The sequence below is a fragment of the Anguilla anguilla genome, chromosome 13 (genome assembly GCF_013347855.1).
Source record: "Anguilla anguilla isolate fAngAng1 chromosome 13, fAngAng1.pri, whole genome shotgun sequence".
NCBI lineage: Eukaryota > Metazoa > Chordata > Actinopteri > Anguilliformes > Anguillidae > Anguilla > Anguilla anguilla.
Window position 1 is genome coordinate 17,044,271 of NC_049213.1, and position 27,241 is coordinate 17,071,511.

Sequence of the window (27,241 nt, forward strand, 5' to 3'; positions counted from 1 at the left end):
ATGCAGTGGTTGTAAATTTTTTAAATCAATACTGTGAATTGTTATGTGAGAACATTTAGATTGTAATTAGACACCATATTATTGATAATTAAGAAGGATTAAAGTAACAATTATCAAACGTTTCCTTAGCTTTATTTCCCACTCGTCCAACATCTGTTTCGTTATTACATTATTTCAGTATCTCTGACTTGTTGGTGTAGCCAGTATATTGGTTTATTTAATAAAGGATAATGAATAATTATTTGAGGTCTTGCTTCGTATTAGATGTCTACATTTTGAGTTGTACCTACAGTTTGTTTTGATGTAGAAAGTAATTATACTAGTTATAGATCACAGGATACTGCACAGCAAACCAAACTCCATTTGTGGCTACCACAAATCGAAGATAGGGTATGCCAGTGCCTTCCAGACGCAAAAACATTTTCACCATGTGTTGTTTTGACTAATAGGCGGTGGTTCTTAATTATTTTAATGTGAATATATAGCACATGGCCAGAAGTATGTAGACACCCCTTCTAATTAGTGTGTTTGGCTACTTCAGCAACACCCATTGATAACAGGTGTATAAAATCAAGCATACAGCCATGTAATCTCCATAGACAAATATTGGCAGTAGAATGGGTCATACTGAAGAGCCCACTGACTTTCAACAAGGCACTGTCATAGGATTCCAGCTTTTCAACAATTCCAGTGAAGGGAAATCTTAATGCTACAGCATACAATGACATTCTACAGAAGTGTGTGATTCCAACATTGAGGCAACAGTTTGGGAAAGGCCCTTTCATGTTTCAGCATGACAATGCTCTGTGCACAGGGTGAGGACCATAAATAAATGGTTTGCCGAGTTTGGTATGGAACTTGACTCGCCTGCACAAAGCCCTGATTTCAACCCCATCGAGTACCTTCGGGATGAACTGAAATGCTGAGAAGAGTGGAAGCTGTTACAGCAACAAAGGTGGGGTCCAACTCCATATTAATGCGCATGGTTTTGGAATGAGATGTTGAGCAAACATATGGGCGTGATGTCTGTCTGGGTGTCCCCATACTTTTGGCCATGTAGTGTATTTTCAGACCAAGCAGCCGACTTAAGCGCTAAAATGTGAAACCTTATTGTATTGTGTACTGTACGCACAGTACACAAATTAACAGAAAATAACCGGAACAGGAACAAATATTTATCAGATAGGTTATGTAGCGACATGATACGTATCGTTAATTGCACAGTTTAATGTGTTCTTTTTAACTACTTTCACTCTCAGTGTTTTTCATATTATTCACATGTTGTAGCCTACTGCGGAAGGTGCAATCGTACATAGCTCACCTGAGTGAGTGACGCAATCCATAAAGTGGAGTTCAAACTAGTGGGAGGAAGCCAGGAAGTTGGGAAAGCGCATCAAACCCAGCTACAATCTGTTGAGGCGGCGCCTGGAAATTTGCCAGTTCACGAATTATTTTCCTATCCAAAGCGTGTGAACGCAGTCGGAGGCTTTTGTGAACCAGAAGGTATATATTTCTGCTTTGAAAAGATGCTTTATTAGTTGTTTTGCTAATGTCTCCAAATACATATTTCCAGTAGGCATATATTTGTTCTATGGAATGCGAAGACATTTGGTTGGATTTCTGAGCTGCTGAGCAGGACTGTAACTTTTTTAAAAGCGGGTAAGTCGATTCAATGTGTGAATACCTGCGTTTTAGTTGTGCGTGAATGTGTGCATTTCCTATGTGAGCAGTACGACAATATAAAGTTATCTTCTGGTTTTGTTTGTTGACATATATCGTCGTTCGGTAACACAATGACATCTGGTAGGCTACCAGGGGATCTAATAATTTGTCCAAGTCTGCCGAGTAAAGTTGAATAATACTGGGCAAAACGACAAATTAGTCCAAGTGCCTTGTATATTATCTGTCTGTAAAGACACATTCTACAAAGCACTGTATTAACGTCCACATCTGTAGCCTATCCATAGAAATGTATCAGCATGCATCACGTTTAGTAAGCCCTGTGTTTAAATCTGGGCGATAGCGTTACAAGCCTGGTCTCGTACTGTAGACGCAGAAAATACCATAGTATATTTAATAAAGGTATATAGCAACGAGTTGGGTAAAGCACTGTAATATATTGTGGCAGTATAAATTTCCGCCGTTGGCTATGCGTTATTTGGCTGCAAATGAATTGGAGACGTGCCATTTCAGTACAAAATGATTATGCCACTAGTTTTTTAAAGCTGTTATATATAATCCATTATCAGTGTAAGTTGCGTGGGTGCGTTCTTTGTGTCCGTTTTTTGTTGCATTTTGCCGTGAGTGGGTGTGCGTGGTGAGTCACAGAAAGAGTCGGGCTTGTCCCCTGGGAACAGACCGTGGCATGCTAGCGGGAGGGTCTGGGAATGGCCACGAGTTTAATATGGAAATAAAAAAGACTGGGGAAGCCCCTTATCAGAGTTAAACCATGCAATGACTGAATTGAAGAGCATCATGCCCAAACTATTTGGACTTTTCAATTCCGCCGGCAATTAACAAGCAGAAATTCAAATAGGCTATGCGGTGAAGCTGGTGGCGTTTCAGAAGCCTTTGAAGACACTGGTCACTGGTAATGTCGTCTCTTCTCTTCATTGTGTGAAACATGCATACAGTGTTGTTACATTCTCTGAAATATGAGTGGTTAGTTACGTAACTCCCAGCTGAAAGTGTGTGTGTGTTTACTCCCTTAAGTGCAAAGGTCTGCAACAGTTGCTAAATACACACCTCCATAACATGATTTTTTTATACCTCTAAACGCAGGGCTCCTCCTCTCGTTGCCCTGAGAGACAGCGCAGGTGATGCCTCTCTGGTAGGCAGAGTGACCGGTCTGTAGTGAATCAGGGTCTGTGATCTTGGAGCTGCGCGTCTCTCGGACAGTCTGACGGCTCCATGGGAGACCAGTCGCCCCTCCTCCTGGAGCGCCACTTCTCCTCCAACCTGCAGCTGGACGCCATGGCTGACCCCCAGAGGCAGTCGGGGGGCCTGGCGCCGCCGGGGATCCAGCCCTGCGAGGAGAGGGGGAAAGGGGGTGTGATCCTCAGCACACAGAGCCAGGCTGCCCGAAAACTGGGCACCCAGCAGCTCATCCCCCGGAGCCTGGCGGTGGCCAGCCGCCCGAAGAACCGGCACCACACCACCATCATCACCCTGCCCGTGGAGATGACCATGGACAAGCGGGTGTCGGCCCCGGCCCCCGACCTGTCCTGGGACGACTACGACAGCGAGGGCGAGGGCCTCTCGCTCCGCAGGAACCGCAGGAACAAGTCGTACCGCGCCGCCGTCAAGAGCCTGAACCCGGCGGCCCTGGTGGCCGGCTCGGGCGCCTCCACCCTCAGGCCCGTCTGCGAGAACAGAGCCCCCAGCCCCCAGCCGCGGCGCAGCCCCCAGCCCAGCCCCCGACGCAGCAAGGCAAGCGCAGCTCATAACCCACCCACCTACACACCTGCACAAGCATAGACTCACATCCGCGCACATGCACATACACACGCACACATGCACAAGCATACACTCACATCCGCACACATGCACATACACACGCACACCTGCACAAGCATACACTCACATCCGCGCACATACACATACACACGCACACCTGCACAAGCATACACTCACATCCGCGCACATGCACATACACACGCACACCAGCACAAACGCACGCACACCTGCACACACACACACATGCACATACACACTTGCACAAACATACTCACATGCTCATACACAAACAAAAATGCACTCACTCGCTCATATATGTACAGTGACAACACATACTGTAACCTCTTAACAGATGAAAGTTACTGTTGGAGTTATGCTAAGTCCCTCTTAAACTGAGCACTAATCCTAATCACTTATGGCTGATAAATGCTTACTGCTCTCTCCCTCAGAGAACATTGGGAAGGAAGAGGAACCAAAAGCACGGGGGGTCCTTCAAAGATGGTACGTCTGTTTCGCTCATTTTTGTAGCCTCACGTCTAGTTGAGTGTGAGTACTATCTTGTACGTGTGGCTTTGTGTGTGTGTGTGTGTGTGTGTGTGCGCGCGTGTGTATGTGTATGAGAAGGAAGAGGGAGGGGGCAGACGTTCCCTTTTGCTGAGCTGGTCTCTCTCTCGGACCGTTTCCTGCAGAACCCCGTCTCTACCAGGAGATCCGTGAGCGCGGCCTGCACTCCAACAACCAGAATGCGGAAGACGACCTGCTGGAAGACCCGGTGGCTGGATCTCCCGAGCCGGATCAGGGCATCGTGGTAAAGAGCTACCGCCCCGTCCAGCGCACCTGGAGCCAGCTGCCGCAGGTAAGAGGTGCTGTCAGAGATGCCCGCAAGATTCTGTTGTGTCTGTGAGCTGGGGTGGAGACTGGGTGGTGCTCCATTGGTTAGCCAGGTCATTACTGTGATGCTCCACCTTTGTCCATTATGCTAGTTCAATGAAAGCATTGTATACACACAATCGAATACCCGGTATAAGATTAACGTGCAGTTTAAACAAAAGATTCTATGGAAGTTCAGCCACACAACCCACATTAATTGCTTAATTTCTAGTACAAGCTGTGCTGTGTTCAAGTAGGAATTTTAGGTAGGCTGTAGGTATTTTTTTTATTTTCTTCCTTCCACCATCCATTGATTTTACCGTCTCATAATTTGTGTGCTTAGCTTGTAATCCCTTTTCGAATGCTGTTCTCTCTACCAGAAAATTCAAAGCCTTTCAGTTTATTTCTTGCTGTTTCCCCTTTACTCACACAGGTGATGGTAGATAACAGGATACAAATTTTTTTACAAGCTAAAATGATAGATACCAGTGGTTATTGCCAGGCATTGCTCTGCCTGGTCTTACTGTTCATCCACTGTGACCTTATATTACCGCTTTAAATACACACTGAAGTCAAACCTTCACGTGTAGCCGTGCTGTTTGAGGACAGAAGGTCAGAGTTTGAGCAGCTTTCTTCCTGAGTCCATGAAAGAAGCTGCGTGTGTGAACGGGAGCAGAAAGACTGTGTGTATTCACAGGAACAGACAGAAACCAGGAGAACTGGTTCAGTACCGCCTGGAACCTGAAAGGAACAGGAGGTCGTTCCACTGGGTGTGACTGTAGAAATGTATCTCTCCTTTTTTTTTTTTTTTGCTCAGACACAATAAACTTGTAAACACAAAACGAATCGGATAAAGGTATGGAGGAAGGAGCAGCCTGAATGAACCGCAACCTCACATTGCCGCACGTAACGTTAAAATTGGAATGCATAAATTATTAGGTGCATAGTGCATAAATTATTAGGTGCGTAGTGCAGCAGTGTTAAAATGAAGGTGTTAAAATCTGTCATGATACAGCTTTAGCTATCTGCAGACTTCATAAATCTGCGTCAGTGCAGATGGCCTGTGCCTGTAGCACTGTTTACTGGTCGGATGACTGGTGGCTCTTTCAGGTGTCGGAGACGGGTCTTCTACAGCTGATCTCAGTGGAAGAGCGCAAGCGACAAGAGGTGAGTGTGTGTGTGTGGGGCAGTGTGTGAATGTTCCCCCTTTTACTTCCCTTCTTAATATAACATAATTTAATATAATAATATATATATAATATATAATATAATTGGTTTCAGGGCAGGGATGTGCCCCCAAAGTCTGGTGCTAAATCTTGACCACACCAGCATTGACTGTGGTTAGCAGTCCTGTGGGGAGGCGTGTGATTGGCTCCATGGAAGAAGGGATTCAGTCCGAATTTACAGAGATAACTGCAGTGATGAAACAGGCCTATGGATACTAGAGAGAATTACGAATAGCCAGAAATTAGGTCACAAATATGTATTTTGTTTAGTTTTAAACTATACCATACATAATACACAGTTTTTTCAGGGGAGTAAAATTATTAATGGCTATATTAGAGTAATATTCTGTAATACTGTAACAGCTTTTATCCTATAATGACCATGCAGTGGTTATGTCCTGCAGGCCATATTCGAGATTATTACGTCCGAGCACTCATACAAGCACAGCCTGGACATCCTGGTGCGCCACTTCAAAGGAAATATGGACCTGCGAAACACCATGACCACAACCGACCACCACCACCTCTTCTCTAATATCGCAGACATCCAGGCTGCCAGCAAGAGGTCAGGAGTCAGGGGTCAAGGGTTGGGGGTGCACGGTAAAGAGGGATTTGCAAGAACTCACCCTCCCATCTCCTGCTTGTTGTGTCTGTCTCTCTCTGCTTCGATCCCTTTCCCATCATCATATCTGAGTGAGATATAATGTACATTATTTAAAAAATTCACAACCTATATATTTATATAGGCCTATAGCCTAACAAGTTTTGGACCATTTTTTCTTTTGGTTCTGTTGTATGGTGTATGGTTAAAATCGCATGAAATGCAGAAGCCACCACAGAAATGTTGTATTCCTTTAGGAAATTTTGGCAACTGTAAAAATAAAGGAAACACCAACCCTGTCAAGTTCTCGACGGGTTGTTCTTGATGTTATGTCTTTCCCTCAGTCTTCCGTGCCAAGATCACCTTAGCAATTGTTCCTCATGAAACATCAGCAATTTTTATCATTTTTACTCTCTGAAACTCCAACCAAACATACCCCAGAAACCACACCTTTTTCAACACCAGTGAGATCTCTTCTTCTAGCCATGGGAGCCAAAATAATAGGCAACTGAGCCTGCTCAGCATTTTCATACACACCTGTGAGCTGGGCGGTTAATTGCTTAATTAACTCAAGAACCCAAGCAGCTGCTTTCAATATACTTTGTATCCCTCATTTACTCAAGTGTTTCCTTTATTTTGGCAGTTACCTCGACATTTGTCAGTTATTTATAAGCTGACAGCTAGAACATTTCTTTTTCCAAATAATTTAATTCATGAAACATCCTCTATAACCCAATCCTGCAGTGTTTCTCATACCTTCATTTTTACAGCATAATTATACTGTCATGGCTGTCAAATCACTAAATTGTGCAAAGCCATCTGGGAATTCAGTGGAGCAGTTTGGGAAATGTCGGTCTGCAGAGTAGGATTAAACATGCCGTGTGATTTTGAAAACTATTTAGCAAGTGCATATAAATGTTCCCTAAAAATACTAGTGCTGAAACAGGCATGTTCCCAGTGATTATTAGGCATTGCGCTAACATGTTTAAAATTCAGAAGAAAAGGCACTTGTGCCTCCACCTGAGGAACCAATTGAGTTGGAGAAATCAGCCCACTCCGTCACATGTATTTTTAACACCACAAAAACCTCGCACTTATCTCAGTCACTGCAGCATTCCCAGAACCTTGATATCAGTCTGTATATACATCAAAGTATTCTGACAAGCAGTATGTGTGTCACTGTATGTATGTATCTCGGCCAACTTAGTACTGTATGCCAAGAACGTGTGGAGACAGGCCCAGGATTTCCTTATATCAGGGCAGCGGGGGTGGGGGTAGGGGTAGGGGGTGAGCGGGGGTGAGCGGGGGTGAGCGGGGGTGGCTCTGACCATTTGAAATCAGAATCGGCTTGGGAATACCACACCGCAGATAGAATATCTCAAGCAGGTGTTTATTTTACCGCTGTTGTTACTGCAGCTGTACTTGCACTTGCTGTCGTTGTTGTTCTGGCATTCTGGCAGAGAGGTTTGGTAAGTGAGTGCGGAGCTCTGGTCTTTGGGTCTTTCCAGTTGCAGTGCAGGTTTGGGGATTGCTGCCGAGCACTGGATGTGTCGAGACCTGCCGCTCGGCCTGACGCTAGCGCCTGCGGGCTCTGACGTGTGGCAGCACGTCCAACCAACTGCCGGTTTTAGCTGCGCCCACACACACTGTCTAGCGGCACAAAATGGCGGTGGTGTGTGAGGAGAGATGAGGTATGGGGTGTGGGGATAGCTCAGGTAGAGTGTGGAGAAGTGAGGTAGGGTAGAGAGTGTGGGAACAGGTCAAGAGGTGAGAGTTTCTGGACAGGTGAGGTAGAGAGACTGAGGACAGTGTGATAACTGGACCTCTCTCTCTCTTTGTCACAGGTTCTTTGAGGACCTTGAAAGGCGCCACCATGACAACCCTGTGATCCGAGACATCAGTGACATCGTGCAGGATCACGCCAGCCATCACTTCCAGCCTTACATCACCTACTGCGCCAACGAGACCTTCCAACAGAGGGCGCTACAGAGGCTGCTGTGAGCCAATTACTGAGCAGGGTTCTCATGAGCATCATACAGACACATACAGTACTGTGCAGAAGCCAGAGACCACCTTTTCATTTACTCAGTTTCCAGTCAAATCGGTCATTCAGTGCAAATATCTTTTTTCAGTGTCAGACAATAATGCAGGAAAGCTATATTTAACAGAAAATTACAAAGAAAGCCTCCATCACTACATATAACTTTAAATATATCAGGATTTGTCCACTAATTTTTTGTGCACCCTACTACTACATCCTTCCAATCAACAAAAAAGTTACAGCTGTGTCCTCCCAACAAAAGTAATCACCAAAAGTGTCAATAGCATTATGTTAGAACCCTAACGGTGATTAACATTCAAACAAACAACTATATAAACACACCTTAGCTGTCTTGTAGATTTATTTCTCATGAGCATCTGAAATGGCTAAAAGGAGATATTTCTGACAAGATTAGATAAGATAATTCAACTGCGTAAAGAAGGTGAAATTCAAAGTAAATTAAGTGGTAAAACCGGAGTTTCCAAAACTGGAGTTGAAAGGATTATTGTAGGATACAATGCTAAAACTGACTCATAACAACCATGCAAGAACTGGTAGACTATCGCCATAACCATCACAGAGACAGTACTTGAATATTTTATCTTTTTGAGATAGGAATAAATCAAGCTCCACGCTTGCTACAGATCTGAAGAAATCCACTTGTGTTTAAGTCAGTCCTGCCACTGTGAGAAGACACCTCAGTGCTGTGGGTCTGAAAGGATGTGTCAAAAAGCCACTACTGAGAAAAGGAAATGTGTTTGGCATTACATGGATCGTGAGAAAGCGAAAAAACGGAACTTTGGAGCTGTCTTTGAAGCATGTCTCCCAAAGAGAATGGAAGCTGTAATAAAGGCAAAGGGTGGACATCCTAAATACTGAAAGATTTCATAGTTGTGATTTGATAATGTACACAGTCGTGGAGGTTTTTGTGTAATTTTGTGCTATGTACAGGTTTGCTGCATTATTTTCTGACACTTAATGGCTGTTTTCACTGGAAAGTAAATAAAAGAAAGGGTGGTCTCTGACTTTTGCACAGCGCTGTGCATACACATACATACAGATGCAGACACACATATGAACACACCTATGCACACACTCTTTCACAGAGACTCACACGTTGACACACACACACACATAGGTACACTTGTAGTGAGTGGTTGCGCTGTTTAGTGCCTCAATTAAAAGCTAAATCTTTTCAAAAGACAAACTGCTATTTGCAGTTTCAGTGATTTTTACTCGTAGGCATTATCTGTGAAAACCAGAAAGATCACATTCCTTCACCTAACGCTCCAAAACAGCGGGAATATGGCTCCTCTCACTGCGGGAGTTCACATTTTCTCACACAGCTGCGCAAGGGATACACTTGCAGTTCACTAGAGGAATGCAAAATCATTTAGCTGTGTGTGTGCGTGGAATTGTGCATGTAGAGTGTGCTTGAATCATAGCATGTATGTACGTTGCTGAGCGAGTAACTGTGTGCGTGTGTTTGTGTCACAGAGCAAGTAACGCTGCGTTTAAGGAGGTGCTGAAGCAGATTGAGATGAGCGCGGAGTGCGGGGGCCTGCCTATGATCTCCTTCCTGATCCTGCCCATGCAGAGGGTGACCCGCCTGCCGCTGCTAATGGATGTGAGCGCCCCCTGCAGGCCTAGGCTGTGACACGCTCAGACTCCTCTCGCCTCACTACCTCCCCCGGGCACGTCGTAACGTGCTGCAGAGGGCAGATGGACTGCCAATCACGCACAGCCTGTGCAGGATCAGGAAGAATAGATGAAGTAGTTAAATAATGTCCATATCCGTATAGATTTTGCATAGAAGCCATCACTGTTTTAAGTTTGCACACTTACCCAGGGGGCGGGCGGGACCGGGGGGGGGGGGGGGGGGGCGCTGCAGCACAGTGACCAATGCCTTCTCTCCACAGACCATCTGTCAGAAGACCCCAAATCAGACGGCAGAGTACTTCGCCTCCGTGTGGGCATTGAAGGCCATTAGCAAGGTATTCCACTCCACCCCACAGGCCCCATAAGCCTGTCCTACAGCACTGGTCCCACAAACCTACGCTACTGTTTCTCCAGTCTTGCGCTAAGCTGCCCTATCCCATAATGCCATACTACAGTGTCTGGCTACAGTCCTATTCACAGTCCTAGTCTATTGTACTGTCCGACAATCTCACTGCTTTACTATTTCTCAATCCTACTCTATTATCCTACCCGAACATCCATCTCTGAAGTACTGTCCTAAAAGCCCTACTTTGCTACGTGTATCTTTGCTAAGATAAGAACATGACTGATATGTCATTGGTAAGAAGTGTGTTTTCATTTTTTTTAACATAATTGTTACATCTGTGGAATAAATGCAGCACCCTCACAAGATCCATTAATCACATGCATGCTTACATAAAATAGTCCTGCCAGTGACCCTTTATGTAATCTGGACGTCTGCACAGCACATGTGCATAGCGTTCGTGTTAAAATCTTTTCCTGAAAGGTGAAATTTCAGCCCTGTTTTTATATTACTGAATTGCATTCCAGAAGTAATGCAAACCACATGGAAAATCCTTTCAGCTTTCTCCCCTGAACATGTGGTTACGCAGCTGCATCCTTTTATATTGTGTATTTTTATGATAATGCTTTTGAGTCAAAGTGCAAAGCATGTAATTAAAAGTGTTTTTTTTTTTTTGGGTGTAGTCCGCGAAGTCCAGATGTGCAGCGCATTCTGATAATACGCGTAGCTTGAAAGCGAACAAGTATGATTTCAAACCCACTTAAAAATGGGATGCAACAGTTCTATTTCCTGTTGCTCCGTAATTACAGTCACATGCCTGTGTGTTGATTGCCCTGACTGATTTTCACACTGCCCCCAGCTGGTGAGGAAGTGCAATGAAGGAGCTCGCACCATGGAGAGGACAGAGCAGATGTACACCATCCAGCAGCAGATGGACTTCGGCAAGATCAAGGTAGCGGCAGCAGGGCTGACTGTAGTTCTGCCTGAAGGCCCATTCACGCACTTTTATGCAATTGAACACAGTTTATGTAGTTTACACACTTTTACAGTTTACACACAGCTTTTAGTCTATGTGCTGCTTTTACTCTGTGCTTTTACACTGTTTGCACAGAGCTTTTATTTTTAAGTGAGTCATTTTTCATTGCATTTTCACTTCAGATTCAAAGAAGTTCTGTAACACTGAAGTGATTTTAGGGGCATTGACCGTAAGGATACAGCTTCAAAATAGGTCACATTCGAAAGCAGTAAACAAGTCAAATAAGTCTTTTCAACTCTCAAAAGCCTTTTCCTTTTTTATTTTTTACAGCACGAGTAGGAGACAGACACATAGCAGACCGCCAAAACGTCTGACTTTTTAAAATTCCTGTTCTGTGCTTTAATGAGCAAAAGCCCCACAGCAAGGCCCTTTAGCGTCCAATCAGGAGGAGAGAGAGACAGTGGGGTTTGTGTTGGCACCTGTGTAACGTCTCGTTTTCCTGAAACCGCCATAGCCCTTCCCCCTGGTCTCCGCCTCGCGGTGGCTACGGAAACGGGGGGAGCTGACCGTGTGCACCGACGACCTCAGCATGTTCTGGAAGGCCTTCAGCACCAAGAGCAACTACCTGTTCCTGTTCAACGACGTGCTCATCCTCACCCGCAAGAAGAGGTGGGCTCCTCCCTCCCCCCCCCCCCCGCCACGCCGCAATCAAGTCATTCCCTCCCCAGCCAAGGATGAGGGCGAAATGGGTGAAGGCTCTTTCCGGTGGTAATGCGAGGGCATTAGTGCATACTCTTGGTTCGATATCACTCTCTGGAAGTGTCCCGGTGTTTAGTATTTAAAGGGCACAGCCTTCTTCCGCTGTGCTTCCCCCCCAGTCTGGAATGCTATTTGCTGTTCCCCTCCGTAATGCAGAGACTGCATTACTGACTGCACTACGGAGACTCATTAGGAAACCTCATGAGTCCTCACTGTGAACCCTTCTTATGCAGACATCTTCAGCGAATACAAGTTTTTAAAAAACAAGTAGAATAATGTGACATATGCTAAAGAAAAAAGATGTGGATATATTCTGTAGCCTCTTTCATTTCATAGACTTTTGTTGTTTTTTGGATTGGCAGATCCTTTCAATGTAAGAGTACCTCGACCAATGCATCTGTGTGCACTTTGAACTTCACTACGGTCTCCTGTGCCCGTTTTGGTTTGTTTTGATTTGTTCTGGGTTTTTTTTTAACGTTTACAATACCCCAGAAATCTTTCGTCAAATTGATACCGTCTGAAGAAAGTCCTTAAAAGCCATGGCTAAGTGGAAGCCTGTTGTTGAACAGACTTTCCAACGGCACCAAAATTGGTTGATAAGAACGAGCAAGGCTTGCAGCAGCCGTCAGAATTAAACTGGAACCGCGTTTAATTTGTAGCAGGATGCGTAGGAGGCGGAGCCTGTGCTCTTAGTGCCGCTGAAAATTCCAGGCCTGCGTGGAGGTCGCGACCCACGCATTCCGAGGCGTGCTGGGAGAGGCCGGTGAGGGGCGTGCGCGGGGCGACCCCCGCACCCCCCCAGATGACCAAATCACTCCTGACACCCTGCATCAGGACAGTGTCAGTGTACGGGCTGTCCTCCTTTGCCCTGTCCAAATTCCCTCCCTTTCTCTGCCGATTTATTTGTCCCCTTGTTAAATTTCCATAATAATTCCCTCCCTCTCCTCCTCAGCTCAGCGATCTATTGCAAAATGGCTGCCACCCGTCACCTGGCCGGGTGCTAATTGATATAGGTTGAGGTGAACTTGGCCCCTCTTTCTCTTTAAAGGACTTCTAAGATCATGAAAGCTGCCATCTTAAATGTCCATCATTATCATCGCCAAAGAAATGCATGGAGGCCCAGTCTGGATGTGTACTCGCTCTGATGCACCGTACACCGCTCTGTCAGGGCCCTTCTGCAGTCTGCATTCATTTCCTTAGACTGAAAGCAATCCCCCCAGAGCAGTTTGAACTGGAACTGATCCCAGATCAGTCTGGGCTCCACCACTGTCCCCCACACAGTCTGCTGGCTCAAGCTGCTTGTATGTTTTGGCCCTAACTATCGATATGGAACCATTCTTTATGCAGTGATATTATTGCCAGGGAACAAAATTAGATTTTACATTAATCTACTTGTGACCATGTGACTGTTTTCTTATTACGGGTGTTTTACAATTAACAACATTTAAGCGCATCAAATCCTTTTCTTTTGGTGGCAGTCAATATTTGTTATACTGAGGGATTATGGGATACTATGCCTGTGTTTGTGTGTACCCAGTGAAGAGAGCTTTGTGGTGATGGACTACGCCACTCTGGAGAATGTGGAGGCGGAGCTGGAGCAGTCTGACGGACAGGCGACTTCACCAATCAGGGCGAGCAGCTCGGCTCCCTACTCCCTGAAGCTGCTGATGAGGAAGAACAGCGAAGGGCGGGCTGAACAGATTGTCCTGGCAGCCGAGACGCAGTCAGTTCCCTGGGCTTTTAGCGTGTTTTAATGTTCGATTTTCAGGCAACGGCTCCCTCTGGTGGCTATTGGCTAAACAGCAAATAAGTAACTTGAGATGGGAGCATTGACTGGAATTCCTGTATGTTATTTAGCTACTAATAAATTGCTTACAAAGAAACTTGGGCTGAATACCTATATATGAATTTTCCCGGGAGGTTTTTGTGACGTCGGTGTTTGTGATGTACTGTTTCTCTCAGGATTGAGCGCGCTCGCTGGGTAACAGCTCTCCAGCAGCACAAACAGATGGACGTCTACGGGAATAAAGAAGGTAAGGCTGAAGAAACAGATATATTTAGCTTTGTTTCAACTGAAGTCATAAACGGGGAAAAACAGCCATGAACAGCGGGCAGCAGCAATGACTGGACGCAAATACCGAAAAAATTACCAAACATTATAATACTAATTTGAATACGGTGGAACTAGCAACAATAAGTACTTCAGCCATATATACACCAGTAAAGCTCTGTGCTGAGTAGTATGCCAGCAGGCCTGTCCATACAGTGGTCTGCTACTGTTACTTTTAATGAAAAATTGATTATTCATAACAATCCTTTGAATTTCTTTATGGAAAAGTCTAATGCTGATGATATTATGTTCAGCATATATTTACAATGGGACCATTACATATCACAATCCATCACATATCACAATATAGTTGTACAATTGCCCAGTGTAGAATGTATGAAGAGCCTGTAGGAAGAGCCTATCAAATCTAAGTTCTGATTGTGACATGTTCTGAAGTACATACTTCCAGACACATGCCACATAGCACATTTGGATCCTAGTGAGGAACTGTGCTGTAGAAGGTCACCTGAGATCACTCCCGCCAGTGTGACTCGTAATGACTCGTGTCCACAGTGTCCTGCAGGAGATGGCACCACTGTGCGCTGCGCTGCGCTGCGTAATGGCGTCGCATGCTAAAGGCTGCGCTGCGCTGCGTAATGGCGTCGCATGCTAAAGGCTGCTCCACTGTAAATTCGCCCAACTGTGAATCTTGCGCTACCGTTAGCACCGCTGCAGCACACTGAAGTGCTGAGGGAAAGATTTTATTATTTTTTAAAGTAGAATATTCAGTCAAATCATATGTGCTTTGCAAATGATCTATTTTTACCTTTTCAGAAACAAGAAATAAAGACAACCCCTATATTTGGCTTGTTAATGGCCCACTTCCTAAATGACTAATCCCGGAGAACAGGTCTTGCAAACGTAAACCTTTCATATCTGGATGAACTCGATCCAGTGCTTTTGTTTTGTTTTTGAAAAACCTGAATCCAGTCCGTCCAGCGAAGCCGACTGTGGTTGTAACTTGAATCTCTGTTAGTTAATATTTCTTACCCTAAATTCCCCTCTCAATCAGGTTTTCGAAAGGCTGGTGTGTCCTGTGACCCAACAGGGACTTTTTATCCCCAGGGAAACTAAACTTGAGTCCCTTTCCGGTGATACAACTTGATTCTGAGAACAGAATTTTTAAAATATTTACAATTGTGGATTTATGCAAGTGACGTTCACGCTATAATTTACAGTAAATGTATTTTATATTTGTCTATTACAAAGCATTACACGGTTTCTCAGATTAAGTGGCCTGATTAAGATTTTGAAAAACCTACGTCAAGGGTATGATTACAATTAACCCCTTGTAGAGAAAGGGAGGGGTGTTAGTTTGAGTCTGATAAAATGGTTCTTTGATGCAGGGTAGCTCCTCTAGCTGAGTGCGCGTAGCTCAGTGTGCTTTTCGGAACGAGTGTGCGCGTGTGACACGGTGTGTATGCGCGTATGTGTGTTTCAGATCTGCCGCAGTGCGAGGTGACCAAGGCCTACATGCCCCGTGAGCCTGACGAGCTGGGCCTGCAGCAGGCCGACGTGGTCATCATCCTGCAGAGGGTGGAGGGTGAGGCCTCTCCCTCAGTCTGTCTGTGTCCCTCAGTCTCTCCGTCTCTTTCTCTCCATCTCAGTCTTTGTCTCAGTCTCTCTTTTCTCCTCATTTTCACAAGTAGGGTCCTGTGCCTTTTCAGCTGGCTAGTCTGTTGCTTCACCGTGTGATTATTTGATTATCAGAAGATATTTTCCACGTTACCCATCCATCAGCCAGGGAACAGATGGTATCACGGCTCTAGAGCAGAGTTTTGGGCCAAACCCAGACACTGCGGTCCGCCGCTAACGCTGCCCTATTTCAGGCTGGTACCACGGGCAGAGGATGCGGGACGGGGAGAGGGGCTGGTTCCCGGCCGGCTGCGCCACGGAGATCACCAACCGCATCGCCGTGCAGCTCAATGTCCAGCGCATGGAGCGGCTGCGCAAAGAGACCAACGTGTGAGAGCACGGGCCGGAGCGTGGGGGGCGGGGCCTGCCGCGGCCAATAGCGCTCCCATGTGCCCCCCCCCCTTCAGTCGCAATTTGAGAGACCGTGGGAGGAAAGTACTGACCAGGAAACAGGAAAGAGCCCCCAGAATGTGTGGGAGGTGGAGCGCGCATCAATGTTAGAAAGGGTACTGTGTCTGTGAAATATAGTGTGTGTTCTGCATTGTACATTGGATTAAAATAATAAATCTAAATGCTAAACGCCGTACTGCTAAGTACTAAATGCTGTGTCGTAAAACAATATGTATAACAAATAGAATTATGTTGCAGCCGCAACTATTTATGTTGATGTTTTGAACGCATATTCTCAAAATGTGGATGAAGCCATTTAGTGAAAGTTAGAATGTCGTTTCATCACCTTGTTTAGAATAAAGATTATTAGGGCATTTCTCTGGCCAGAATGTATTGTTTATAGTGGCTCATCAGGTCTAGAGCTTTGATCCACTGACAGCTTAGTGCCTCTGGTTCTGATTGGCTGGGTCATTTATGATGCCATTGGTTGAATGGTGGTTTTTTGTAACCAATCTAATTAGGAGCATGGGTCGGCACTAAAATATGTCAAACAGGCAAGAAAACATGAGGGGGTCACTGGTTGGTTAGAATCCCTTCAAATGAACTGCATGTGAATTTTACCATATAAAAAACAATCATATCCAAAACTTTGCATTTGACTTTTATTTTGCGCTCGCCTTCCATTTTAAAATTCATGTTGTATACATAAAAACATTTTCTTTTTAAAAAAATGTCAAATTGACCAGATATCAAATAACATCTTAAAAACCATTTGGTGTAAAAACGAGACCGATTTACAAAATAATCTGCTGTTTTTTCCCCCCGATAAAATCATTTTTTCTTTTTTTTAGCGGTCTGGTAGAAGCGCTGGTTAGGGTGGGGCTGCATAGACTCTGCAGGCAGGCGGTCTTCTGGTCAAACGCGTGGCGCGAGCTTTCAGGGGTCCGTTCAGACCCGCTTCTTATTGCTCAGATCTTAAGGATGGTTCTTTAGGATGTTCACAAAACTGAAACAGAAAAAAAACGCCAACGTAAGACTCAACAGACGGCACTGCCTTCACTTGTGACGGTGATCATTTGCATAGCTTGTAAATATCCAAAAATGTCATTTGAATACTTTTAACATGTGTTTAACAAGCAAATAAATGTACATTGTAACAAGTGCAGTGTTCAATTTGACTGTAGCATCAGTGGATAGCCTTGTATATGACAGTATGATTGACAGCTGGCGGTGGTGGTGGGGGGGGGGGTGTCATGACCTCTCCTATCCATCATTTGAATGACTCACAACTGTGAAGGTGGCAAGAGGTAAAATAAGCTGCACTCTACACTTTTGAAAGGGTAATTTCACCCCAGAATAACACCGCTTTTAATGGAGAAGTTTTCAGGCCTTTCATGCGATAAGCCATTGAAAGCCACGTCACATTTCAGCTACAGCCCCATTTCTGGCCTGTTACTTTGGTGGATGAGATTCTGTGCGCAATATAAATGAACATATCAGTACAGCTCCTGAGTAGTCTGTGACACTTTAATACTCACTTAGCGGATTCAGAACCAAATAATTTACTGCGTACGACTTCAGCGTCTCTGAAGTCAGATATATGTATATTACGCCTGTGGTCGTCTTTCCATTATTCCACCTGTTCAGCCATCTTGCTTCACCAGTAATCTCCCAGGTGAACACAAGGGCAGAACTGGTCCAGAAAAGGCTAACACAGTTCTGCTTGCTAACTGGTACCTTCACCTTTTTTTATACCTCAGCTGCACCTTCTTTTTAATTGAGGCTCCCCGATCGCACAACAAATCCTGGTGCTGCCAGCTTGTGACACTGTGAGGAATCGGTCTATCCACTGAAATTCTCCTCAGCTGCCACTGCGATACATTAAAATGTCCGAAATAAAACCACATACCCATGCAACTGTAGAGTTGTGCGCGACAACATCTAAATTTACTCCCGCCACCCACGCCGATTTCACAATAACGCTGGACGAACGCCAAGTATTAAAACGCGCCCACCAGTTGGGCCGACCAAGAAACTAAGCTGGCCGCGTTGACCATCCAGACGTCTCCTGAGCTTTCAAGATAAATACCAATACCCTGTCATTAATCTTTTTGATGGACGTGTCCGTTTTATTTTTAAAGTGGATGGTCAGTCCAGAAGCCTAATATTTCATAGCCCTGTTTATTTGGCACAAAGTAGCAAGGACAGCGAATGTCTACAAGCGAGCGAGTACTGCCAGCCTGCAGCAACTGCCGTTCTGACACACGTTAAGTTAGCTGGAGAAAATGATTCTGGTTTGGGCAAGAGGCACTGTCTGCTAACCAGACAAAGTGGAAACTGTTGCATTTCAGTTTGTTAAATCGTTCCACAATGAACGCCTCTTATACACACACTTATGCTCAGCTGATCTCAGAACTTGCTAACAACTGTCCGCAAAGACCTCATCCGCCAAAACAATGTACCGTAAGCAGCGGTCTCCAAATGTGTGTAAGCAGTCCCAGTGCCACACTTCAGCTCTGACCTACAGAGCTGGATGCCACCTGACAAAAACTAAAATGGCCGTGGCCGAGCGCGGTGGCTACGCGGCGCACCTACCCGGGGGTGGTACAGGTGGTACTCCGGTGTTACTCAGCCCCGCCAGTCCCGGCCTCAGGAGCGCTGGGCTTCTCGGCGGGCGCGTCGGCCGGCTTGCCTTCCTTGCCCTCGGAGGGTTTGGTGGTCTGGGGGCGCCTGCGGCGGTAGTTGAAGTGACGGCGGTACCGGCGCTGCTCGGGGTCCTGGCTCTTAGCGCCGTCGGACTGGTTCTCCTTGTCCTCCTCGCCGATGCCACCCTCGCGGGGGGGTCTGGGACGGGGGCCACCCCTGGAGGGGTAGAGGGGGGGGAAAGAGAGTTCAGCCTGGTGTCTGCTACCCTCAGCAATTTCAGGGCTCTCCAAAAACTTAGTTTGAATACATTTAATAAATTTAAATTTAAGAATTTTCTACTGTCAAAATTTCTGTAAAATTAAAGGAAATGAAACCAGGGAACATCAACTTTTGCTCAACAAAAAGAAAAAATGTAAACACATCAGTCCATCATCAATTTATAACAATGGCATGGCTTACTTAAACTACACTTAACTGACCGATCTCCTTCAGAGGGGAAAACGTAAGACTTTTAGGGGCTAGAGGGCAGGTGTTGCTTGCATAAATTGCAGGCGACTTTCTCCTTGGTTGCTATTTTTTGAGGTGCAGTGGGGTTCCAATTTTCCTTGGCTCCTCCACTTGGAATGTATAGCCAACAGGCTACGTAGATACTGTAGTATGACCCACACGTGAACTTTATTTTTAGGCTAACTAACGTCAGACCAAACAATAACATGGCCTGTTTTTCAGCGGTCTCTTTGATTTTGAGCACTACCATGAGCGGAACATGAATGAGCGCAGAGAACAACTGGGATCTTATTTTGCCTAGGCAAGTCCAAACCCTTAATTACATATTCAAAACTTTACATTTTACTGAGACTCAAACAAGTTTGATTACTGAAAAAAAAAAGACAGCCCTACTGGACTCCTTCCTCCTTTTATAGTTTGCTTGAGCCTTTAGCAGGTCAACTTATACATTTAACATTACCATATTTTTGTGTTTTCTCATAATGAAAGAAAAAATTTACTAACAGAACGTTCTCTTTCGTTATGGTAAAAGAATAATGTTCTGGTCCGTAACGTTTCCCATTAGAGCACCTTCGAGGAGGGGCTGTACCTTGGGCGGAAGCCTCGGTAGTAGTTCTGCCTCATGGGTTTGTTGGCCTGGTCTGGTCCGGCCCGGTTCTCGTCCCCGTCCACTCCCTGTGGGACAGACAAACGGAACGGCGTGAATCTGCGGCGCTGCCACGCGCCCGGGCTCACCTGCACGGCTTCGCCTCACCGTCTCCCAGAAACGAAAACAGGAAGCAAACTCTGCCGAGCTGCGGGGTTATGGTCCGATTCTGCCATCTCCCAACTACTGCACTGCGGGGAAAGGGCAGAGTGCTCCTCCACCTCTCACAACAGCATTAAAACATGAGCTTACTGCTAGCCAATCAGAGTATGGGGGAGGGAATTTGAACCTCCCTGCAAATCACAATCCCCTCAGCAAATGTGCTTTGTAAATGAAAGCTTCTGGGGAAACCAAGGGGTTTGCCATCTCTGCTAGTCAAGGCGAGGAAACTGTACCATTTCCTCACAAAAGTGTGGACGTAGCGGCTCTGTAGCACTGTTCATCCACGGGGCAAACGGCTCCCCTCAAGCGTCAGGCTTCACAGCCTGCAGTTTGTTACTGAATAATAACAACGCGTTTGCATCGCGTACCTCAGGCATCTCCCCGCGCGGGGCGTTGGTGTAGGGCGGGCGGCGGCCGTAGCGCCTGCGGACGAAGTAGGGCGGGTAGCGGCGGCGGGGGGGGAAGGACGCCCGGCGCTGCTGCGTCTGCATGTCCCCCTCGGGGGCGCTGTCTCCCCCCTCCCTCTTCTCCTGGCCCTCCCCCTCGCCGTCGCTCTGGTAACCCTGCGGGTAGTCCCCACCGCGGGGGGGCCCGCGGCGGCGCGGGTATCTCCTGTAGCGGTTCCTGTCCGCCGCGTACTTGCTGCCCTGGACGGGGACCCCGTCCGGGCCCGTCACGTTAGCTGCCTCTGCACCCTGAGAACACACAGACACCCTGAGCACCGCCTATTATACACACACACAATACACACACACACACACACTATTCACACAATACACAAACACACATATTATACACACACACAGGACCGATAGGAACCTCCCCTTTTCTCTGTTGTCGACCTCATTTGTTAAAAAATATAAAAATTATAAGGAATGCACTGCCTCAAAATACACCTCAACTGCCACAACTGCACGTTCAGCTGCCAACATACCCGTCATATTAAACCATCTGCGTTTACCTACGCTGACTCCTCGGCTCCAGAGCGAACTTTACAAACAACTTTTTAATGCTTCCTTTTAACAACAGTGTTATTTCTTTTTTTTTTTTTAGCTGGAAGAAAACAATGTCCTCAGAGCGCTCCTTCCCAACTAAATGGCAAAGGAAATGAAAAATGATTTTGACAGCAGGGCCATTAATAGTCATAAAAAGGAGTAACGATTCTAGCAGAACTACTGGTGCCATTACATTAATGGATTCATGAATTTTTATTCTTCGAAGGATTAATCATGTCCATGCCAGGCTTAACAATTACAAAGAGTATATTATAAAACGATATTAAATACGTGCACATACTTCTAAGTTGCTTAACACAGACATACACAGATGTACACTACCTGATTGAATAGATTTTTCATAATGCACTATGAAAATTCCTTCATGAGCACTACGTCAAATAAAAACTGATGGTGTTGTTGACCAGTTCAGATATTACCAACAGTAAGTATAAAGAACTGACAACTTCATGATAAGCACTATGAATAATGAGTGAGAGCACTACTCTTGAATAAATGAGGAACTCGAAAGAGTCAAATACATAATTACACACAGCTATCTGAAGAGGTCACTCACATTTTACTGCAATTTAGGGTTTTATTCTGTTCAAATGAACAATACGAGGACAAGTTAAAACGCCTTACCTGCTTAAGTAAATATTAAAATGTCACCACGCTTGGCAGCTCATTACTAATAAGCCATAAATACTGTATGCCTCCATCATTAAAACGGTATTCAATCAAGCACTTCAGTCCCTGAAGTCAGGATGTGGCCCAAAGAGATGACAATACTGAAGCAGTCCATTCATTCCCCAACCCTCCACTGGTCAAGAATAAATGGATCCATTTGTAGAAAAAATTGTTTCAGCTCCAATAATGTTTTATAAATTTTATTTAAGGAGAACAGAAAATCCACCATCCTCGCGTCGTTTTTGTTTTCATTTTATTCAGAAGGGGAAAGCAGAAAGGGTCAAAAACAAAGATGGGGTCACAGTACAGAGTACCGTGGCGAACCCCCAGGGGGCCGGGGATTCGTGCACGGGTTGCCAGTCGGCTACCCTACAGGCTGCACCTCACGGTCCCCGGTCCCCCCCCCCCCCCCTTGGTTCCTTTCGGAAACTAATGTACGTTTTTGCGGGTTACCTTTTCCCCCTCTACGACATCGAACTCCACCGTCTCTCCGTCTCCCACACTGCGAAGGTACTTCCTGGGATTGTTCTTCTTGATCGCTGTCTGTTTCAGGACGCACGGAAAACACAGTTAGCACACATTCACCTGCAGAGTGCGAGTCCAGGAAAACACATAGAGCACACCTCGGTGCACTTACCTGGTGCACAAAGACATCCTCCTTTGTGTCATTCCTTGTTAAAAAATAAAAAATAAAAAGTGAGTATGACACAGGTCAGAATAAACAGCTGATCAGAGCAAATGGCTAACGGGCTAATTCCATTTAGAGCTTCATTTTTATTTTATTTTTTTAAATGGCCTCTGTGCCTAGTCAACACAAAGCTGAAGACAAGATCAGCATCCTTTTCAGCCACAACGTTACTTCACAGATTTGATTTACCTGTTGATGAAACCGTAGCCATTTCTCACATTGAACCACTTCACAGTCCCCAGGACCTTAGTTGCTGAAAAAGAAGAGAAATTCCTTCACCTTGTCCCAAACACATCTGCAACAGAATATTATTAAGCAGAGAGCTTAAGAGAGTTAGAGTCTCTGTATAGTTCTGATTGGGAGATTTGGGGGTAAAAATTATATATTAAAAATAAATGATAAATACGAGAGATTCAGATGACTGTTGAGTCCACTCTGTTCTGAACATGACATGCTCACTTTATTGACAGCTTTGGCTGTGTATCAAATGAGTCACCTCTCTGGCTGATACATACTGCGTTATCATATCAGTCAATCTTAACATGGGGCCAACCCCTCTAGGTTTTGTTTTAAGCTATTAATTGGCTGATACCGGAACCACACCGATATTATTGAGCATCCATAGTTATTCTGGCAATGTTCATGTTGTCTGCCATAAAGGACTTAGGCCACTTTGAATGAATCGTGTGCCAAAGAAACAGACGGACTAAGAACCTTCTGAGGTCTTAACCTAAGCCATGATACAGCAGGGGATTGTTTTTATCATCAGTAACTTCACCACTCTTCATCTCGCTGTCAGGGTGGCCAATACATCTCCTAAACTTTGCAACTGCAGCAGCAAGATTATCCATCCATTATCTATACCCGCTTATTCCAGGTCAGGGTCGTGGGGGGGGTGGTGGAACCTATCCCAGTACACATTGGGCGAGAGGCAGGAATACACCTTGGACAGGTTGCCAATCTATTGCAGGGCACACACACCATTCACTCACACACTCAAACCTATGGGCAATTTAGAGTCTCCAATTAACCTTGCCACATGTCTTTAGACTGTGGGAGGAAACAGGAGTACCTACAGGAAACCCACACGGACACCGGGAGAACATGCAAACTCCACACAGAAAGGCCTAGGCCGGTTTCCTGCCCGCTGCACCACTGTGCTGCCCCAGCAAGATCATATCAACGCGAACCTTCATAATAACATTAAATATATACACAGTTTAATATACCTGCAGCAAATAACAAATAGCCAGTAAACTTATTCCAAACCCACTGTACTATGATCAGTATTTATAGCACATAGGGCCAAGTTCAGATTCACAGCAATTCGGAAGACAATTTTTCCATTTTTATTTGCTAGGCAATTGACAAATCAATACTGAATCATACAGAAGGACGGAAATTATTCTTTTAAGTTCTTTTTTAACTTGCAAATAAAAAATTAGCCAGTAAAAAAAACATAACTAAATTACCTCAGCCCTCCCCTTCAGCGACTCACTTTATATATCTTCACCTGCACATACGATTCTGGCCTCAAAGTGGCATACACTACACAGGTTAAAAGGCTGCAATTTAAATGTCAAAACGAGGAAAACCAGATTTCTGGGAATTATCATATTACCATTTTAACAGCTGAACAGTTTATGAAGGTAACATACATTTTAGACCTTGACATGCATTAGCTGTGTACTTGTGTAAGTCAGTAAATCCACTTTTATCTTATGCTTTCTATTTATCATATGTCTTCTAATCATTACCTTTTCCACTTACTTTGAAAATATAAATCTGCATAATCTGGCAGTAATAGCAGATTAAACATACTTTGAAGCCCTCAAGAATATGGCCACACTATTCAATTATGAAGGACATTTGACTACAGACTGGTGAACAATAAGAACATACCCAACAAGGTTAAACATATTCACTATTTAAAACAGAAGTGGAATTGTATGGTGTACACCGTTATGTTAACAGATGTGATATTAATTTAAAGCTATGGTATCATGAAGAAGGGGGGGGGGGGGGGGGGGGGAACAAATGCTACTGCCAGGGAATGCTGGACCCTGACTTCGCAAGAACGTACAAGGACTTGAAAAAGTATCTGGGCAGTTACTATATTTAACCGACGACTGTTGGACTTTTTATAGATTCTGATGCAAAACCCTAGTAGTGCCTTACAAACCAACTGGTACGGCGGTATGACAGGGTCGTTATTCCATATGCGTTGGTGGGCAGTAGTGACCAACTCAGAATGAGCGAACTTGAGATCCCTGCGGGAGCGTAGCAGTTTCACATTACCCCGGCACACAGCAGGTGGTTACATGCGTCTCAACGTAGGCCTACGGTTAAAATGTAACTCGCGACACGTGATTTTACAAGTTGCTCAGCCATTTTAACATTTTAGCCTCGATATCGACACGGAAATACAGATAAGTGTCACACCTACTATTGGTATGATTGGCTCCATCGAACAAGGAAGTATTTCAGTGTAACACGTGTTAATGGTAAAAGTGAAATCCATATACATTGCACGAGGTCAGATATAGACTGCCAAAAAAACTAACCAGATCACACAATGTTAACGTTAACTGTGTAACAGTGGCTTTCTAGATTAGCAGTTTATCTAACAAGTTACTTGGACAAATCCAACTAGTAAGAAGCGTCTGTGGAGGGAACCAGAAATAATGCCACGCGCCAAATAAACGGCGAACCCAGTACCTAGCTTGCCACCATTAGCTACAACTATCACTAGTATTCAACCTAAATGCAATGCTTAGATAGCTTAGTTGGCTAGTTTAACTCAAAACACTGTTTCCAATTCCCGGTGCCTTCTGGGGTCTGGAGAAATAACAGCGTAGCCCAAAAAGAAAGAAGTAGCTCTACTAAGATAACCTGCTATTCCTACTCAAACATTACGGCGGACATTTTGAATAGCTAACGTAAGCTTAATGTTAATTTTGGGTTGAGTCTGATTTTGTATATACTCTCACTCCAGCTAAGGTAGCTTGCTGCTTGGAAGCAAATAGTGTCACTATACTCAATGACCAACTGGCCAACTGCTGTACCGTGGGAGACTCGTATGAATCCCTGCGGCATCATGTTTTTTGTGGTTGGGTGGGAAATGGCTAGCTATTTAGCTAGCCACTAGCTAACCAGCTAGGTAACGTTAACTTGGCTAGATACGCATACCCATCTAACATGTCCTAGCTAGAGCTATATTAATTCACCCGAGCTAGTTTTTAATAGGCCAGTTTAACAGAGCAAATTACCAACTTATTTAATAGACTCTGAATTAGTCATTCTGAAATTAGCTCCATGGTTGCTTATTGCATTTTATGAACAATAGAGTGAAGTACATCACAAGCATTGCTTGCTAGCTTCCAGACCTAGCCGTAGCTTGATTTTGGGTGGCAGGGAAAGCCGACGAGGAAAAAAATGTTGCTTAAACAAGCTTGCACAGTCCCTTCCCCGGACGGGTTTTGGCCATGGTCATGCTCAAGTCCACGATCAGGATTCTGCTATGCTAGCAGCAGTCTGCCGTGTGAGCTAGCTAACATGAGGACAGACACAAAGAACTAGAACCCACGATCAAATCTCTCACTGCTAGCTCTCAAATGTGTGCTGGCTTGGTCTCCGCATTGTCCTGCTAACACCGATATATCTCGTCAGCCAGTCACACGATTCACGCCATTCAAAGTGGACTTTCGAACTCCGTGAAACCGTACCTGGCTGTACTAGTAGTAGCGCAGCGAATTGGTTAGCCAACGTTAATTTAGTTCGCTAGCATGCTAGCTGGTACAGACACTTTATTTAGTATTCTCTACGGATCTGCCTGTTAAAAAAATACTTCCAAGTAACACTACCCCGGCCTGGATCATATCATCAAGCATGAGGTAAAGTGATCATGCCACCTCTAGCCAACAAAGCATTCGAGTTAACCTTGCTAGACAGAGCTGTCGGATGCACCTTGCTAGCTATCGTTACACATTACAAGTTATCAAGTTGACAGGACAGCTTGCAAGCTAGCTAATTTGACACCGCGTGAACCCGTTAGCTAATCGACTCGACCTATTTCCATTTTACAGACCCCACGTAAAGTGATTGACATATCAAGTGTCTGGCTTGCTAGCTACCTACATCTTGGCAGATTCTAATCTATCCACTACTTATATGAATGGGAGAAATCCGTAGTTTGAGAAGTAAAATCTATTCCCGGGCCGGTGGCTAAAATCACATCCGGGATACTTACCGATGACCTTCTTATCCCCCGCAGTATTTTCTGTCGCCGGGCTAGATGGGCTCTCCTCTTCGTCAGGCTGTGGCGGCTTCTGCGTCTCGGCCTCGCTGCTCATGTTGGTGTCTGGTGACTTAAACTTGTGCCGGCGGTGACTCTCTAGTTTGTTTTCCCGGTGCTAGATGGTAACCTGGGCCGGCGGTGGTGGGGCTGCTGCCTTCGGGCTCTCTTCTTGCTTTTCTCCCTTCCCGTTGCCGATCGAACTGGGCGGAATGGGATTCGATTCCAGACAAAATCCATGAAACGTTCCCTCCCATTCTGTCTTTTCATTGGCTAGAAATCGTTCGTCACTGTCTATATCCTGTGTTCTTTCTTTCTATTGGCCAAAGCAATATAGGCGCTAGAGAGAAGTGTGTAACGCCGCAAGGAACCTTAGGAGTGCTGTCACTATTTCAGAAAGATGGCTTTGTTCCCGATTGGTGCGTTACATGGCCAGCGGTGACGATAGCCCTCTCCTCAGAGGAATTCTGTGAATACGTTTTCCGCTTATTTACAGGCACTCGTTCCCAGTAGGCTATACACTGGTCTATCTGGGCTTACGGTTTTG

At 45.2% G+C, this 27,241-nt stretch overlaps 2 protein-coding genes across 4 annotated transcripts; one reads left to right on the forward strand and one right to left on the reverse strand.

The window, feature by feature from the left end:
- Window positions 1-1,348: 1,348 nt before the first annotated feature.
- LOC118210931 (rho guanine nucleotide exchange factor 16-like) lies at window positions 1,349-16,834 on the forward strand. Of its 3 annotated transcripts, none has more exons than XM_035387460.1 (15): window positions 1,349-1,503; window positions 2,782-3,429; window positions 3,906-3,957; window positions 4,146-4,312; window positions 5,437-5,493; window positions 5,957-6,117; window positions 7,998-8,150; window positions 9,692-9,821; window positions 10,114-10,188; window positions 11,056-11,148; window positions 11,687-11,841; window positions 13,469-13,654; window positions 13,894-13,964; window positions 15,483-15,584; window positions 15,871-16,834. In XM_035387460.1, the coding sequence occupies exons 2-15, from the start codon at window positions 2,911-2,913 to the stop codon at window positions 16,008-16,010; spliced, it is 2,061 nt and encodes a 686-aa protein (XP_035243351.1). In that variant the 5' UTR covers window positions 1,349-1,503; window positions 2,782-2,910; the 3' UTR covers window positions 16,011-16,834. The 3 variants fall into 3 exon arrangements, with proteins under 3 accessions (XP_035243351.1, XP_035243350.1, XP_035243352.1); XM_035387459.1 differs by having other exon boundaries at window positions 1,353-1,659; XM_035387461.1 differs by lacking the exon at window positions 1,349-1,503 and adding an exon at window positions 2,365-2,590.
- Window positions 16,709-26,914, reverse strand: LOC118210932 (Y-box-binding protein 1-like). Its single transcript, XM_035387462.1, has 8 exons — window positions 26,650-26,914; window positions 22,590-22,653; window positions 22,350-22,383; window positions 22,166-22,255; window positions 20,396-20,722; window positions 19,809-19,894; window positions 18,662-18,928; window positions 16,709-17,072 (listed from the first exon to the last, which is right to left on the reverse strand). Exons 1-7 carry the CDS (start codon window positions 26,750-26,752, stop codon window positions 18,691-18,693), a joined length of 942 nt encoding a protein of 313 aa, XP_035243353.1. The 5' UTR covers window positions 26,753-26,914; the 3' UTR covers window positions 16,709-17,072; window positions 18,662-18,690.
- Between the last annotated feature and the right edge of the window lie 327 nt (window positions 26,915-27,241).

Coding starts and splice junctions, on each gene's coding strand:
- LOC118210932 (XM_035387462.1), bottom strand. CDS start 26,752: ATGAGCAGCGAGGCCGAGACGCAGAAGCCGCCACAGCCTGACGAAGAG. Junction 22,384..22,589: donor GGCTACGGTTTCATCAACAG/GTAAATCAAATC, acceptor TTTTTTAACAAG/GAATGACACAAAGGAGGATG. Junction 20,723..22,165: donor ATGTCGTAGAGGGGGAAAAG/GTAACCCGCAAA, acceptor GTGTGTTCTCAG/GGTGCAGAGGCAGCTAACGT.
- LOC118210931 (XM_035387460.1), top strand. CDS start 2,911: ATGGGAGACCAGTCGCCCCTCCTCCTGGAGCGCCACTTCTCCTCCAAC. Junction 10,189..11,055: donor CATTGAAGGCCATTAGCAAG/GTATTCCACTCC, acceptor CACTGCCCCCAG/CTGGTGAGGAAGTGCAATGA. Junction 15,585..15,870: donor CATCCTGCAGAGGGTGGAGG/GTGAGGCCTCTC, acceptor GCCCTATTTCAG/GCTGGTACCACGGGCAGAGG.